This window comes from Aotus nancymaae, unplaced genomic scaffold, assembly GCF_030222135.1.
Source record: "Aotus nancymaae isolate 86718 unplaced genomic scaffold, 86718_ANA_hifiasm-v0.15.2.pri h1tg000002l, whole genome shotgun sequence".
Classification (NCBI taxonomy): domain Eukaryota; kingdom Metazoa; phylum Chordata; class Mammalia; order Primates; family Aotidae; genus Aotus; species Aotus nancymaae.
The window spans coordinates 39,577,931-39,593,515 of record NW_026988413.1 but is presented as its reverse complement, the minus strand read 5'-3'; the positions used below and the strand labels follow the sequence as shown (position 1 = coordinate 39,593,515).

The window sequence follows — 15,585 nt, the reverse complement described above, 5'->3', positions numbered from 1 at the left end:
GTCATTTTCTTAGTGTTAACCAAAGCCTCTATTAAATTCTAGAATAGCATCACTTATTGCTGCCTGCTAATATTATTGAATATTTAGGACTGTCTTGAGGAAGTCACTTTTTTTTTTTTTTTTTTTTGAAACGAAATCTTGCTCTGTTGCCAGGCTGGAGTGCAGTAGCGCGATCTCAGCTCACTGCAACCTCCGAATCCCTGGTTCAAGCTATTCTGCCTCAGCCTCCCAAGTTAGCTGGGGTTACAGGCTCCTGCCACTGCGCCCAGCTGAGTTTTGTATTTTTAGTAGAGACGGGGTTTCACCATGTTTGCCAGGATGGTCTCAATCTCCTGACCTCATGATCCGTCTGCCTCTGCCTCCCGAAGTGCTGGGATTACAGGGGTGAGCCACCGTGCCTGGCTGGAAGTCACGTTCTTAACAATTACTACTTGAATGATGACTGCTAACTTCTTTGGATACTTATCAGAAGGATTTTTGGAATTCACTACACTGTAAGATGTGTTTTTTATATCTCTGACAAAAAATAATTTCTATTGTTTAAATAGGACTAAATATGTAAGATCCTTTTTTTCTTTGATCCAGTGGGGAAAAGAAATATACTTTATCAAATGGTACTGGAATGTTTTATTTATCCATATAACAGTATAATAATAATAATAATAAAAGCCCCATCACACATCAGACACAGAAGTCCTTCCTGGTCAGATTGAAGAACTAAATACTGAGACCAAAACTTTAAAGTTAGAAAAAATATAGGAGGAAACTGCCCCAACCTCAGAGTACAGGAATTTTTTTCCCCAATCTTTAAATACTTGACTGTATTCAGGGCATTCTCTTACATAACTACAGTACAATTATTCAAACTTGAAAAATTAAACATTTATACAATACTGTTATCTACAGACTCTATTCAGTTGTCACTAAAATTACATCACTAATGCACCCTCCCCTCCACCCACCGGGTTCAGGATCTAAACCAGAATCACATTGAATTTTGTTGTAATTTTTTGGTCTTGCTTAATTTGGAACAGTTTCTCATCATTGTTTATTTTTCATAGCCTTAACTTTTTTGAAGAGTACACACTAGTTATTTCATAGGCTGTCCCTCAAGTTTAGTTTGTTTGATGTTTCCTGATAATTAGATTCAGCCTTTGAATTTTTGGCAGGAGTGTCACAGAAGTAATGTTGTATTCTCAGTATATACTCTCAGGGGGCGCATGATGTCAGTTTCTCAGTTTTTCTTATTTCTGTTGATAACTTTGATCATTTGGTAAAGGTGGTGTATGGCAAGTTTTCTCAATGTAAAGTTACTATTCTTTAGTAATTGTCACATGGAAAAATACTTAGAAACCATGTAAATATCCTGTTGTTGTTTTATTCTTCCCACCAATTTTAGCCTCCCTTGATGAGTTTTGCCTGCAGGAATTACTGTGGTGGTCACCCAAGGTGACTTTCTGATTCAGTCACTTCTTTTGCATTTATTAATTGGAATTCTATAATGAAGTGCTTTTCATTTTCCCCCATTTGTTCGTTTATTTCTTTATGCCAGTATGGACTCATAGATTCTTGTCTTGTTCTATAGGTTACAATTCATTACTATCATTATGTAATGGGTTGCTTGAAGAATTATTATTATTTTTTTACAAAAAATAAGCCCATAAGAAAAACAAAATACGAAAAAATACTGTTTCACAGTTAGTAATACATTTGTATTGTCTCAAGACAATTGATGGGCAGAAATTATTTTTTTTCCTCAGGGCTCACATATATTTTGGATATTTTTTGAACACGCCACTTTTATCTTCTGTATAGGTAACTTTTTAGTCACTTGTGATGGTGCTCTTCTATAAGAATAGAATGGAACTTTGTTTATGTTATATTTATTACCTGTGTGTATGTTTTATACCACATAATGTTTGGAACCAAGAGAAAGAAAATAATACAATTTCAGCATTTAGCTCAGGTTATACTTGAAGGCTATATAGGTTAACTTTCAAAACTACTCTATACTTCTTGATGTGATTGTTATAAGATCTGCCTCTCAGCTGCCAGAGACTTTATCATGGAGGGATAATCTCCCACCTATAGCCACTGATTCCCAACATAACCATGCCTCCAAAATCCAGAATTAGATTGAAAGTACAATAAAAGTAATAACTCTTCCATGATTTTGACTCCAGTTTGTCCAGAATTGACTTTGAAGAATAACATGTGGAGGAGGATGGTAGATAAGGGGAAAAATGATGTAGCAGTGGCCTAGAAATGTATCTAATAATTCACTAGTCTGTTCAAAAAAAACTATAATTCCCAAGGGTAAATAGAATGTATTTACCCTCCATGTTTGTTGTTAGATAAACTTTAAGGAAATACACTTGTAATTATTTTCAGAAATTCTACTCTCGAGACCTCTTCTTGTTAACTTGTATGACTTTTTTTCTTTTTTGGATTTAGAAATGAGCTAGAATAAATAATTTTTAAAATTAAAGTCAACTAGGAGGAATGTTGAGTCTGTAACAGTGGATAGAAAATACCTGGATGATTAAACAGTATCTTAGGAAGACAGTCAAACCCTTACTGTGAGAGACACACTTTCTATTGTCTAGGGCCTGAGAAATCCAAAGGTCAGATTCTTACCTTTTGAAATTCAGAAAGAACCAGATTAAAGTATTTTAGGCATAGCTGATTTAATCCAAGTTGTGTTTGGAGTTTTCAGCCAGTCTGCTCCCTTGACCTCCCAATCCTTAGTGGTACTTTTGACCCACTATTCACTTTGAATGTTGTGGAAGTCCAGTAACACCTTTTGGTTATTATGTACATTTAGTGCAACAGCAAGGGCAAATAAGTTCATAGCATAAAAATGCAGTACAGATCATTTTTGCTTTCTTGGTGAAAACCCAAAATAGAACTGAATAAAATTCTAAATGGTACATTGCCTTTTTTGGAAACAGCTAAAATTTTTAAAGCTCAACGAAATGCATTACTAAATATCCTATATGTATACTGCTTGCTATCAGGAATTCAATTTAGCCGGTTTTATGAGTGGTGTTTGTATAAGTTGTTAGGAGTGTTAAAAAATACCTCAAAATTGTAAAAGTGTTCAAAGGTATTTGATTCTATTTATTAAACATGTTATCACATTTTTAATTCCTTGCTTGTGGTAGTGATCAAGACTTTAGTTTAAATGCTTCCTAACAACTCCTTACCTCAACAGGAAGCAGATAGGGGCAGAAAGGGAATAAAGAAATGAAGATATTTATGTAATCATAATAGACTCCAATGTATGTTTGGCATGCACCGTCACCCATAACCTACTCTTTCCTTGTCTTTTTAAAATTAATTGTTATTTGTATTTTACCTTTTAATAGTACTCTTAACTGTTTCAGAAGCAATATGTTTTGAAGACACATTAAACTTATTTTTTCAATTAGCATACAGTAAGTACTCTTTTTAGATGATTTTTAGCTCATGTATAGATCAGTGTAACCACTACCAAAATCTAAATATATACTAATACGGTTCCATTAACCCCAAAACTCCCTGGTTCCCCCCTCCCCCCAATCTCTGTTTGTAGTCACATTCTTTCCCTTCCCCACACCTCAGCCTCTGGCAACCATCCATCTGTTCTTCATTGTTCTAATATTGTTTGAGAGTGTCATATATAGGGAATTCTGTGGAATTGCTGTGTAACCTTTTGAGATTGGCTTATTTCATTCAGCATAATGCTTCTGAGGTTCATTCCAGTTGTCGCACATATTAGTGGTTTGTTCCTTTTTATTGCTGAGTGATATTTCATTGTGTAGATATACCACGGTTTATTTGTCTGTTCACCCATTTATGGACATTTAGGTGGTAGATAGTTTCCAGTTTTGATCAGTTATGAGTAAGTTTTTATGTGAACTTAAGTTTGCATTTCTGAAAGGTAGATACCTAAAAGTGGGATTGCTGTGTCATATTGTGTGTGCTTGCTTAATTTTATAAGAAAAGGCCAGACTGTTTTCCATACTGGTTGAATGATTTTGCATTTCTGCAGAAACGTATGAGAGCTCCAGTTGTTCTGCATCCTCACCAGCACTGAGTGTTACGTTCTTTTTATTTTAGCTATACTATTAGGCATGTCATGATTTCAGTATTCATTTCTCTACTGACTAATGATATTGAGCATCTTTTTGTGCACTTATTTGCCTTACATATATTCTCTTTGGTGAAGTGTCTATTCAAGTGTTTTGCTTACTGTTTTACTGTTGGAGTCTTGAGGGTACTTTATATATTTGGAATAAAATTTTTTTGTTGAATATGTAATTTGATAATATTTTCTCCAGTTTGTAGCTTGTCTTTTGATTTTCTTAACAGAAGTCTTTCACAGAGCAGGTTTTACATTTTGATTAAGTCCAGTTTATCAGTTTTGTGGGTTTTTTTAGTGGATCATGGTTTTGGTTTCATGTCTGTGTGTGGACAAAACACAGATTCAAACTATGTTTTTTTTTTTGTTCTCTCACTCAGCACAACATCAACACAGAAGCCTTCTGTGAACAAGTAAACACAGAAGGGGCAGGGGTTTTCCACCATAAATCAAGCAACCAGTTCTACAGTGGACACCAGCTGGGTGTCATCTAATTTAACTCCAATGCCATCTACCTGGAGCTACCTGGAGAGAGTCAGATCCCACAGGTAGAGGGCTCAGTCTCCAAGACTGCTCCTTCCCCCACTTCAGACACCGGTCACATGTCCAGACATTTAGAACTACTAACTGACCAGCTATAGATCCAGATTCTCACAACCCTCTTTTCTTATTCAATAATTTGGTAGAGTGGCTTACAGAACTCAGGGAAACACTTAATTATATTTACCAGTTTATTATAAAGAATATTACAGAGGTTACAGACGAAGAGATACATAAGATGAGGTATGGGGGAGGGGAGCAGAGCTTCCATGCTCTCCCCAAGCGCACTACCCTCCAGGGACCTCCATGTGTTCCGCTATTCTGAAGCTCTCCAAACCCTTTTTATGGGTTTTTATGGAGGCTTTATTATGTAGACATAATTGATTAAACCATTGGTGATTGATAATCAGCATAACCTTCAGCTCTTCTCCCCTCCCTTGGAGTGGAGGTTAGGAGGTGGGTCAAAAGTCCCAGCCCTCTAATCTTGCCTCCTTCCACCCTGAAGCTCTCAGTCAACATTAGTTTGGAACACTAAGAAGTTTGAAGCAGAACCTATGATTGTTGTCAGATAATAGATAGATAACAAAAAGACGATAAGATGATAACAAAAATAGTATTTAAATTAGTGCTTACCAAGTACTTGAGGTAGTTTTTACTCTTCCCAACAATTCTATGAGCTAGTTACTATTTTATATGCACTTTTTAGGTGAGGTAACTGAAACAGAGGAGGTCAGGTAACTGTCAGTCTGATTCCGGAACCTAAAGTTCTATTAATTACAAAATGCTCCTTCTCAAGTTCATAAGTACAAAAATTCCTTTTGTCTTAAATCTTTTGAAGGCCTTGTCATACATGTGACCTCTAGGAACATCTTAATTCTAGCCATCTATATACCTTTTTTTCATGTTTCTCTCCTCTTAAAACTCTGTGTACTTAAATGCATGTGAATGCACATATAACACCTATACTGTTGTACCTGAGCAAGTCAAGGAATGTGCCACACTCTGAGATTGAATTATGAGTCCTTTATTGAGCCAGTAACCAAGAGTGGCTAACACCCAAAATTCTCTCAGCCCCCAAAGAAAAAGTTAGATGGTCTTTTATACACTAGTTTTAACAGGGAGGGGGGAACTTAGCTGAAACAAAGTTTTCACAAAAGCAGAGTAAGCAAAAAAGTTAAAAGAAAAACTGATACATAAGAAATGAAACATTGCCAGGTGCAAGGGGTAAAGCTGTCATGAAAGACATACAACTTACAGATACTGGGACTTTGGGCGCTCACTGCACCCAAATTCCCAGGCTCTGCTGATACCCCTTCAGTCAGCCTCTTATCAACAAACACATTCCTGGGTGCCCAGTGTCAGCCCCCAGCTTCATGCTATAGTTACATACTCAATTGGGAGTAAATAACTAAAATGAAGAAACCAAGATGAGTCTGTCCGGCTCAAGAAGCCAGCCTAAAGCCTGAACAGCTTTTAGTTTGGGAAAGGGAGAGTTTGTTTTAGCTGGTAGAAAACAGGTTATCACAATACAAACATACACAGCCATTTCCTTTTCTTTCCATTATTTTTAGTTTCTACATCAAAGCAGTGATAGTGCTATCAACGTGGTAGATATAAAAATAAATCAAGGCTTTGTTTTTGCCAGGGATGATCCCTTCATACAGTGAATACTGGAATGTGCATAAAAATCACCTGGAAATGTTGTTTAAATGGTGTTTCCTGGGACCTGTCCCCAGAGATTCTGATTCAGTCACTTGGTCTGGGGCCAGTGAATTTGCATTTTTGACAAGGTGCTGTTGAGGCTGTTTGCTTGAGGACTACACTTTCAGGGACACTACCTCAACTTATTCAGAGGTACCATGTAGTATGTGTCAGGCCTTCATGTGCAAGCCCGGACTCAGAAAGTCTAAAGTCCTGCCTGCCTCAGCTGATCACCCCCCACCCCGCCGCCTGCATTCGCCATTATCCATGCCATCTTATTACAATAATGTGAATACTCCTCACCCCACCCTGCCATCTTAACTACTCTTAGGCCTTACCCCACCTGCCATTGTAACTGAACTTGTGGTAATGTATATTCCTTGCCCCTACCCCCACCACTGTAACTGATTTTACTCTGTAACACCCCTGCCCCCTCCCCCAAAAATTTGCCCCAGCCTATAAAACCAACTCCTATCCACCACCCTTTGCTAACGCCCTTTTCAGCCTTAGCCCACCTGCACCCAGGTGAATAAACAGCCATGTTGCTCACACAAAGCCTGTTTGGAAAATCTCTTTATTAAATGCGTTTCATATTTGGTACTATTGAACATTTTAATGGTGTGATTAGATGGCTTTTATACATAAGTAAGGTGCTTTCACTAAAATATTATGTTATGCATATCATTTAACCTCTCAGATACATTTTCATTAGTGATTAATCTCTATCAAAATAGGCTTTATTCTCTTAATATATGCCTGTTAGCACACCTGTTAATATTTAATCTTCTACTTATCTTTGAACTAAGATTTCCTAAGATTCCTAAGATCTAGTCAGGTCTCATGTTAAAACTTTTACCTTAGACTTTTCTTCTCTCCTTTTTTTTTTTTTTTTTGTGACTTTCTAGTCAAATATGTGTATCATTGTTTTTCATTTTATATATACCTAAATGCATCTTGTTTTCACACATACAAGATTTTGTGATTGATTCTTTTTCACTTTAGATGAAATAAAATTGCTTATAAGAAATTGTTGGCCAGGCACGGTGGCTCACGCCTGTAATCCCAGCACTCTGGGAGGCTGAGATGGGAAAATCCCTTGAGCTCAGGAGTTCAAGACCAGCCTGGGTAACATAGTGAGATCACATCTCTATCAAAAATACAAAAAATTAGCCGGGTATGGTGGCACATGCCTGTAGTCCCCTACAGGCAGAGGCGGGAGGATGGCTTGAGCCCAGGAGGCAGGGGTTGCAGTGAGCCAAGATCACACCACTGCACTCCAGCCTGCTGACAGAGCAAGACCTTGCCTCCAAAAAATAAAATGAAATAAAATAAAATGGCCCAGGTGCAGTGGCTCACGCCTGTAATCCCAGCCCTTTGGGAGACTGAGGTGGGTGGATTATTTGATGTTAGGAGTTCAAGACCAGCTTGGCCAACATGGTGAAACTTCATCTCTGCTAAAAATACAAAAAATTAGCTGGACATGGTGGCATGATCATGTAATCCCAGTTACTTGGGAGGCTGAAGTGGGAGAATCCCTTGAACCCTGGAGGTGGAGGTTGCAGTGAGCCGAGATCATGCCACTGCACTCCACCCTAGGTAACAGAGCGAGACTCTGTCTCAAAAAAGAAAAAATAAAAATAAATTGTTTATCTGCTAGCAGCCTTGAATCTTTAACTGTATTACATATTTTATATGCATTCAGCCTGTGTGTTGTGATTATATTAAATTATTGAAACAGTAGTAATCTTAAGGCAATTGAGTGAACAAGTGTCACTATCCTTAAATTCTTAAGTCATTTTCCATAGAGCTTTGAATTAGTATAATTTTGCATGTTTTGTGCTTATTGTAGCAGAAGCCTATGATATGGAACATTTATATCTTTCTTTATATTTTAGGTGCGTATAGCAGCAAAATTCATCATTCATGCCCCTCCTGGAGAATTTAATGAGGTTTTTAACGGTGAGTGTTTGATAACACTAGGCTTGATATATCAAGTCCTCTTTTTTAAAGAAAACCAAAATAATCAAAATAAGCTAAGGAGAATATGCAGAAAAATCCATGTTTTCTGAATTACAATGAAAATTTGTTAGTCTGGATATTGTAATGGCTAGAATATAATGTATTTATATATGATAATTCTGTTAGCAAATTAACCCTTTTAAAGACTAAAATTTTATTCATATCACTGACTAGAATATATCCTTATTCTGGGAAAGGAGAGTATTTTTGGTAAATTGTTTTACTTAAGTAAAACTATAAGCACATATAGTAGATATTTCTTCAATAGAACCCTTAAATAGTTTAAAAAGAAAACAGTCCAGGTGTGGTAGCTCACTCCTGTAATACCAGCACTTTGGGAAGATGAGGCAGGCAGATCACTTGAGGCCAGGAGTTTGAGACCAGCCTGGGCAGTATGGTGAAACCTCTCTGCCAAAAATACTTATATTATATATAGATATAAGCCAGGTGTGGTGACATGCACCTATAGTCCCAGCTACTTGAGAGGAAGAGGTGAGAGGATCACTGGAGCCCAGGAGGTTGCAGAGAGCCGAGATCACACCATTGCACTCCAGCCTGAGCAACAGAGTGAGACCCTGTCTCAAAACAGACAAAGACGACAAATGTTTCATCATGACCATATATTTTTTTGGAATTGTGAAAAGAATTTTTATTTCTTTTGAAGAAAATCCTATGAGATCAGTATGAATAGCCAAAAGAAAAAGGGGAAAAACATTTTCATCCTGCGTAAGCCCATGTAAAAATAATTTGTTATTTAAATTATGTCTTGTAAATCACTTCACAGTATGCCTTTCTTTAAACTTCACTGGCAGACATTTTTTATAATTATTCACCCATAGATCTGAAATTTAAACTGCTGTAAAGTTCTCCTGGTTGCCATAGACTATAACAATAGCTGCACTTTAGCAGTAAGAACGGCATCCTTGAGAGAAAAATGGCCTGTAGTGATGTCTTTATGAAACTTCTTAAGTAGTTAGAAGAATACATTGTTTTCAAGTGCTATCTATAAATGTATTATTGTTTCTTCTTCTTATATATTTGAACTTTACCATGTCTTAAAAGTGAATTAACGCAGAGCTCTTCAGCTTCATTTCTTAATATATTCTACTCCAGAATAAACTAGTTAAATGTTTTTTAAGAATTTTAATTTCTTTTATTCTTAGTATAAGATCTAGGGCTGGGCACTGTAGCTCACTCCTGTAATCCCCACACTTTGGGAGGATGAGGCAGGAGGATTGCTTGAGGCCAAGCGTTTGCAACCAGCCTGGGCAACATAGTGAGACCCCCATCTCTACCAGACAAAGAAAAGATATAATGGAATCTCACCTCAGGAAAGATTAGTTTTGAAAGGCAAAAGGTCAGGCAAAAGTTGTATATAGTTAAAATTACCCTTGAAATCCCTGAAGTCATCGACAAACTACAGTAGTATATCACTTAGTGCATACGGTTACGTATGGCAGTTCTTGTGCATTTTAAAATTTAACCACTGACCTGTACTTAGAAGGCAGAATGGAAAATTGACATTGTAAAAAAAAAATCTGGAAATTAAAATCTGTTTAATGTAACTACAAAACCTTATGTAGTGAATTGGGGAGTTGGAGAGAATTCAGAACTACTACTACTTCCTGTAAGATTTAACTTCTCTTTTAATATCCAGCCTCTGTAACCTACATATACATTAATACATTTGATGGCTGGGAATTAAAGAAGATAGTCTCTTCCTCCTTAGGGTCAAAAAGTTAACTTAAATTGATAATGGTGAGACTACACTAAAGCAGTAGCCTCTAAACTGTACAATTCACAGAGCCAAGAATAATTTAGAATTTTGAGAAAAGTTTTCTCCATACTTTTCTTACCTTGAGTTAAATGTCCTGCATATTTAATCAGGAAAGTCCTAAAAGAATGTATAGATCCTAGAAATTGCTTTCATAAGTCTCATTTGAAATTGACATTGAATTAATGTATTCTCTGTTGAGTTGTAGTAAATTTGGGCATTTAGGATGAGCTTATTAAATAGGCCTGGGTAGAGGGTAAGCTGTGGCATGGAAGTGGAGAATATAAGATTTATCTGTTTATAGAAGCTTGAATAGGATCTATCTATAGAATTTTAACTGAAAGAATATTTAAGAGTTAGGGAAAAGGCCATAGATATTTGCACAGTGGCTCTTGCCTATAATGCCAGCACTTTGGGAAGACAAGGCCAGTGGATCACTTAACGTCAGGAGTTCGAGACCAGCCTGGCCAACATGGTGAAACCCTGTCTCTACTTTAAAAAAAAAATACAAAAATTAGCCTGCATGGTGGTGCATGCCTGTAATCCCAGCTACTCAGGAGGCAGAGGCAGAATTACTCAGACTCAGGAGGCAGAGGTTGCAGTGAGCCGAGATCGTGCCACTGCACTTCAGCTGGAGCGACAGAGTAAGACTCTGTGCCAAAAAAAAAAAAAGTTAGAAAAGAATTAAATATTTTAAGAGAAATATCTTGTGAATGTGATTATTTTCTATTTTTATTGAAAACCACAGCATCTGTCAGAATGATTCCAAGAAGCACCACAATATTTTAGAATTACAAAGTTAATAAAACCTTAATGGTTAGATGGTTCCCAAATGCTGTTTCCTAGGCTATATTAGAATTATTGAAACATGGATTTCTGGTCTTCATTTTCAAACATGTAGTCATAGATCTGGACTAGGGCTCTGAAATCTATGTTCCTTAAACCTATCCTCTACCCTGTGGTTTATGTGTTGCCTGGCTTAGAACCACAGCTTGATTCTTCTTTAAGAATAATATTTTATTTCATTCAAATTATCCTCTTTTTATTTCTTCTACTCTTATTACAATAAAAGCATGAATTTATTATTTTTTTCTAGAATAGAGCTAATTGATCAAATAGATCTTACTTTTCAATCATTTACCTGTTTGAAACTAGAATAGACATACTCTCCATGCAATACCACTGTTCATTGTTATGTTTAAAATATTGACGATGAAAGAATCATTTATCAAATAGAACTTCCCACTTTGTGGGATAAAAATAATAGTAATTATAAATTTATGTTTTTTAGGCAGAAGCATCCATTGTTTAAAATCAGTTAATTTCAAAATTAAAATAGTATTATTTCAGTGGTTAGCAAACAATACTGTTTTTTAAATAAGGAACCATTGCTGAAAAGAGGTGAGGTATGTGAATAGGTAGTGGGTTTTTTTTCTTTTGAAATGGCTTTATTGTAAAAATGATTCCTAGTCATTCTAAACTTTCCACAGTACAAAAAAGAATCTAAACACCCCATTGTTCAAATGAATTACTTCAAACATCTCTCAACTGGCAAGTATATTTAACAATACATAAATATGATGGTACTATATATACCAAATTTTTCCTTTCCTGGTTATATTACAAATGTATTTCCATGTTGATAAATATAAGTGTACATTATTTTTCATGGCTGCCTAGTTTCACACTCTATGATATAAAGAACTGTAGTCTTTTTACATTTAACCAGTTTCTTAATGGATGATATTTAGGTTGTTTGTGTTATTTTCATCTAATGAAAAATTAGGATACATTTTATTATGTACTTTATAATTGCAACTAAGTAAAATAGCCAGGTGCTTAGGAAAAATAATGAAAGAAAATACACTAAGACTAGAAAAGAATTTGGCTTTTTTGGTGAGAGCTATATGTGACTTTTTTTCTTTTATGTTTTACATAGTGCTTGGATTTTTCAATAAAAATAAGAATAATCCTAAATCTTTTCTGCAGACTTTAATATACCATATTTCCAGTGTAGCTTATCTTCCCTTTAGTTCCTTGGAGATAATACTGCATACAGCTGGGGTGTCCAATCTTTTGGACACTTGGGAAGAAGAAGAATTGTCTTGGGCCACACACAAAATACACTAACACTAACAATAGCAGATGAGCTTAAAAAAAAAAATCTCATAATGTCCTAAGAAAGTTTACGGATTCGCGTTGGACCACATTTGAAGCCGTCCTGCACAGTCTGCCTGTATTGACTATTAAGGGTGTAAAGGAGTATGTATTTCTATTTCATTCTCCTCCTTATTTACTGACCAAAACCTTTTTAAATTTTTTTTTAATATTATGGTGTGTGGTGGTTATTTTGGTCATCAGAGTGTTATTTTGATCTTACTTGTGTTTGGGGTGGGAGGTGTTAATACATCACCAAAACAATCCGCATTCATTACATTCTTGAAACATATAAAAATAATAATGTAGAAAACATGATTTGTTTTGCAGATGTTCGGTTACTGCTTAATAATGACAATCTTCTCAGGGAAGGAGCAGCCCAGTAAGTATTATATATTATACTAACCTAACTAAAATGACATGGGAAAATGAGAGATGTTTTAAAAGTGTGTTTTTTTGTTTTTTGTTTTGAGACGATGTCTCACTCTGTCACCCAGGTTAGAGTGCAGTGGCACATTCTCTGCTCACTGCAACCTCTGCCTCCTGGGTTAAAGTGATTCTTCTGCCTCAGCCTCCTGAGTAGCTGGGACTACAGGCATGCACCACCATGCCTGGCTAATTTTTGTATTTTTAGTAGAGACAGGGTTTTACCATATTGGCTAGGCTGATCTCGAACTCCTGAATTCATGATCCGCCCGCCTCAGCCTCCCAAAGTTCTGGTATTACAGGCATGAGCTACAGTGCCTGGCCTAAAAGTGTATTTAATATATCTGACATAGGTATTATATATCTGACTTAGATATTTGCACATCAAGTTGAAATGTATATGATTACATATATATACACACACATACATATATACTAGGCTAGAAGAAAAATATTTTTTATCTCAGAAGGACTTAGAGGTACAACTATGACATGAAATTATTCATTGTATCTCTAGCAGTGGCTTACACACTCACTTAATATTACATTTTGACATTTGCAAAGTTGGAAAAAATTACTTCGAAATTGTGGTTGCTACCATTTTTATATAGATTTTGCATTTTCTTATATATTTGACCCTAATAGCTTTTGAGATCTTTTAAAGTTGGGAGAGTTATTTACTCATAAATGCCTAACATAGTACCTGACACATACCTGCTCACTGACTTTTTGAGTGATTTAAAGAACTAGACAATTTTAAATCTTAATACATCATCTTTGGACCAGTGACCCCAGTCGTGACTTTTCACAGCTGTCCTGGGATTTCAGAGAAATAATTGATTCTCTCCGTACTTCTCCTCCCAAAATAAGATCTGGAGACCGAGAGCCTTACAATTCTCCACTCATTTGAAAATGATGAAATAATGTATTCTTTCTTACAAAGAATGTTTAGTATCCATCCAATCAGCTACTTTTCATCCTAGTCTAATACCCAATATGTAAAATCCTGACTAATGGGAAAAATTTCTCTGACTTTATTGTTAGAACATTTGAAGGCTTTAAAAAAATCAGTAATATGACCTTTATGAAGGACTCCCAGATGAATACCTTTTCCACTGTACTGTGTAATTGTCACCATTTAACTTGTTTTGAGCCTTTAAGATAAAATTCTACCTATTTCATATTCTTTATCTCCTTTTCAGATTTCCAATTCTTCCTCTATCTCCTCCTACCAAGTTAGAAGTGGATGATATTTGGCCGGGCGCGGTGGCTCAAGCCTGTAATCCCAGCACTTTGGGAGGCCGAGGCGGGTGGATCACGAGGTCGAGAGATCGAGACCATCCTGGTCAACATTGTGAAACCCCGTCTCTATTAATACAAAAAAAAATTAGCTGGGCACGGTGGCGCGTGCCTGTAATCCCAGCTACTCAGGAGGCTGAGGCAGGAGAATTGCCTGAACCCAGGAGGCGGAGGTTGCGGTGAGCCGAGATCGCGCCATTGCACTCCAGCCTGGGTAACAAGAGCGAGACTCCGTCTCAAAAAAAAAAAAAAAAGAAGTGGATGATATTTTATATTATGGGCAATATAAGGCTTTTGTTCCAACCTGGGACCAAATTACTATTTAAATATTTAAACTTACTTAAATATGACCTTACTGGAAAATGAATCCAAAATTCTAAGTGATTTAGTTTAAAATATACTTTTGGGGCTGGGCATGGTGACTCATACCTGTAATCCCAGTACTTTGGGAGGCCGAGGCAGGCAGATCACGAGGTCAAGAGATCGAGACCATCCTTGCCAACATAGTGAAACCCCGTCTCTACGAAAAATACAAAAATTAGCTGGGCATGGTGGCGCGCACCTATAGTCCCAGCTACTTGGGAGGCTGAGGCAGGAGAATCACTTGAACCAGGGAGACAGAAGTTGCAGTGAGCTGAGATAGCACCATTGCACTCCAGCATGGCAACAGAGTGAGACTCCGTCTCAAAAAAAAAAAAAAAAAAACATACTTTTTGGGATAAACCATTTAAGAATTAATAATGCCCTGGCTGTATTGAGTTTATTCTTAGGAAAATTACAGTCTTCTTGAATTAGGAAAATCAGAAGTGAATAGCTTCTTTTTTCTTTCTGACCCTCATGCACTTCTGTATTCACTTCCATCTTTTTTGAACCTGCAGTGTCAAGCATTTGCCAGCTAACAATTTAACTCTGTTTTGCTATGTCTACATTTACTAGTCTCCTATTAACTCATCAATAATGCTTTGTTCAACCAAGCTTTTTTTCCTGAAGGAGACTCAGGAGCTAATACTTGAAAATTCAGTGGACACCTGGCCATCCAGAATAATCTGGAATATTCCCAAGTAGATTAAGTTTAGATATATATTTCTGAGTTTTGAAATACTCAATATCTTTTATGTTAAGTGACAGCGATTTCCCAGATTATAGATTTATTTTTAAAATAAAATTTTTAGATAATACTTTATACTGTTGAGAATTTTTTCTACACATATATATGGTAATGTATTATTCTTTACTCTTAGGAAAGAGAGTAGCTTTATTCTTGAATCCATCTCATCACCATTTCCTAGCTCACACTCTGCGGTTTTTAACCTTAGCAACTGCCTAACTGCTTTTTCTGGCTCTAGTTGCTCCACTGCCCAATTCATCATATACACTGCTGCCAAATTATTCTTCTTTAGAAGTGCTTCTGTGTTCTCCTTTCTCAAAAAGCTTCTGTGACTCTGCTCTGCCTCCCAAATAAAGTAATTATTCCATCATTCAGAGCCTTTCAGTTCATTTCAGTAAATATAACTGAACACCCGTTATGTGCCAGGCATTGAGCTTG

The 15,585-nt window shown here is 36.4% G+C and overlaps 1 protein-coding gene across 1 annotated transcript in view; it reads left to right on the top strand.

Moving 5' to 3' along the window:
• CAPZA2 (capping actin protein of muscle Z-line subunit alpha 2) overlaps positions 1-15,585 on the top strand; it is a 53,361-nt gene that overhangs the window by 17,890 nt on the left and 19,886 nt on the right. The window contains exons 2-3 of the mRNA XM_021673413.2: positions 8,260-8,323; positions 12,645-12,696. Coding sequence (XP_021529088.2) covers positions 8,260-8,323; positions 12,645-12,696 — 116 coding nt within the window. The remainder of the gene's footprint in view (positions 1-8,259; positions 8,324-12,644; positions 12,697-15,585) is intronic.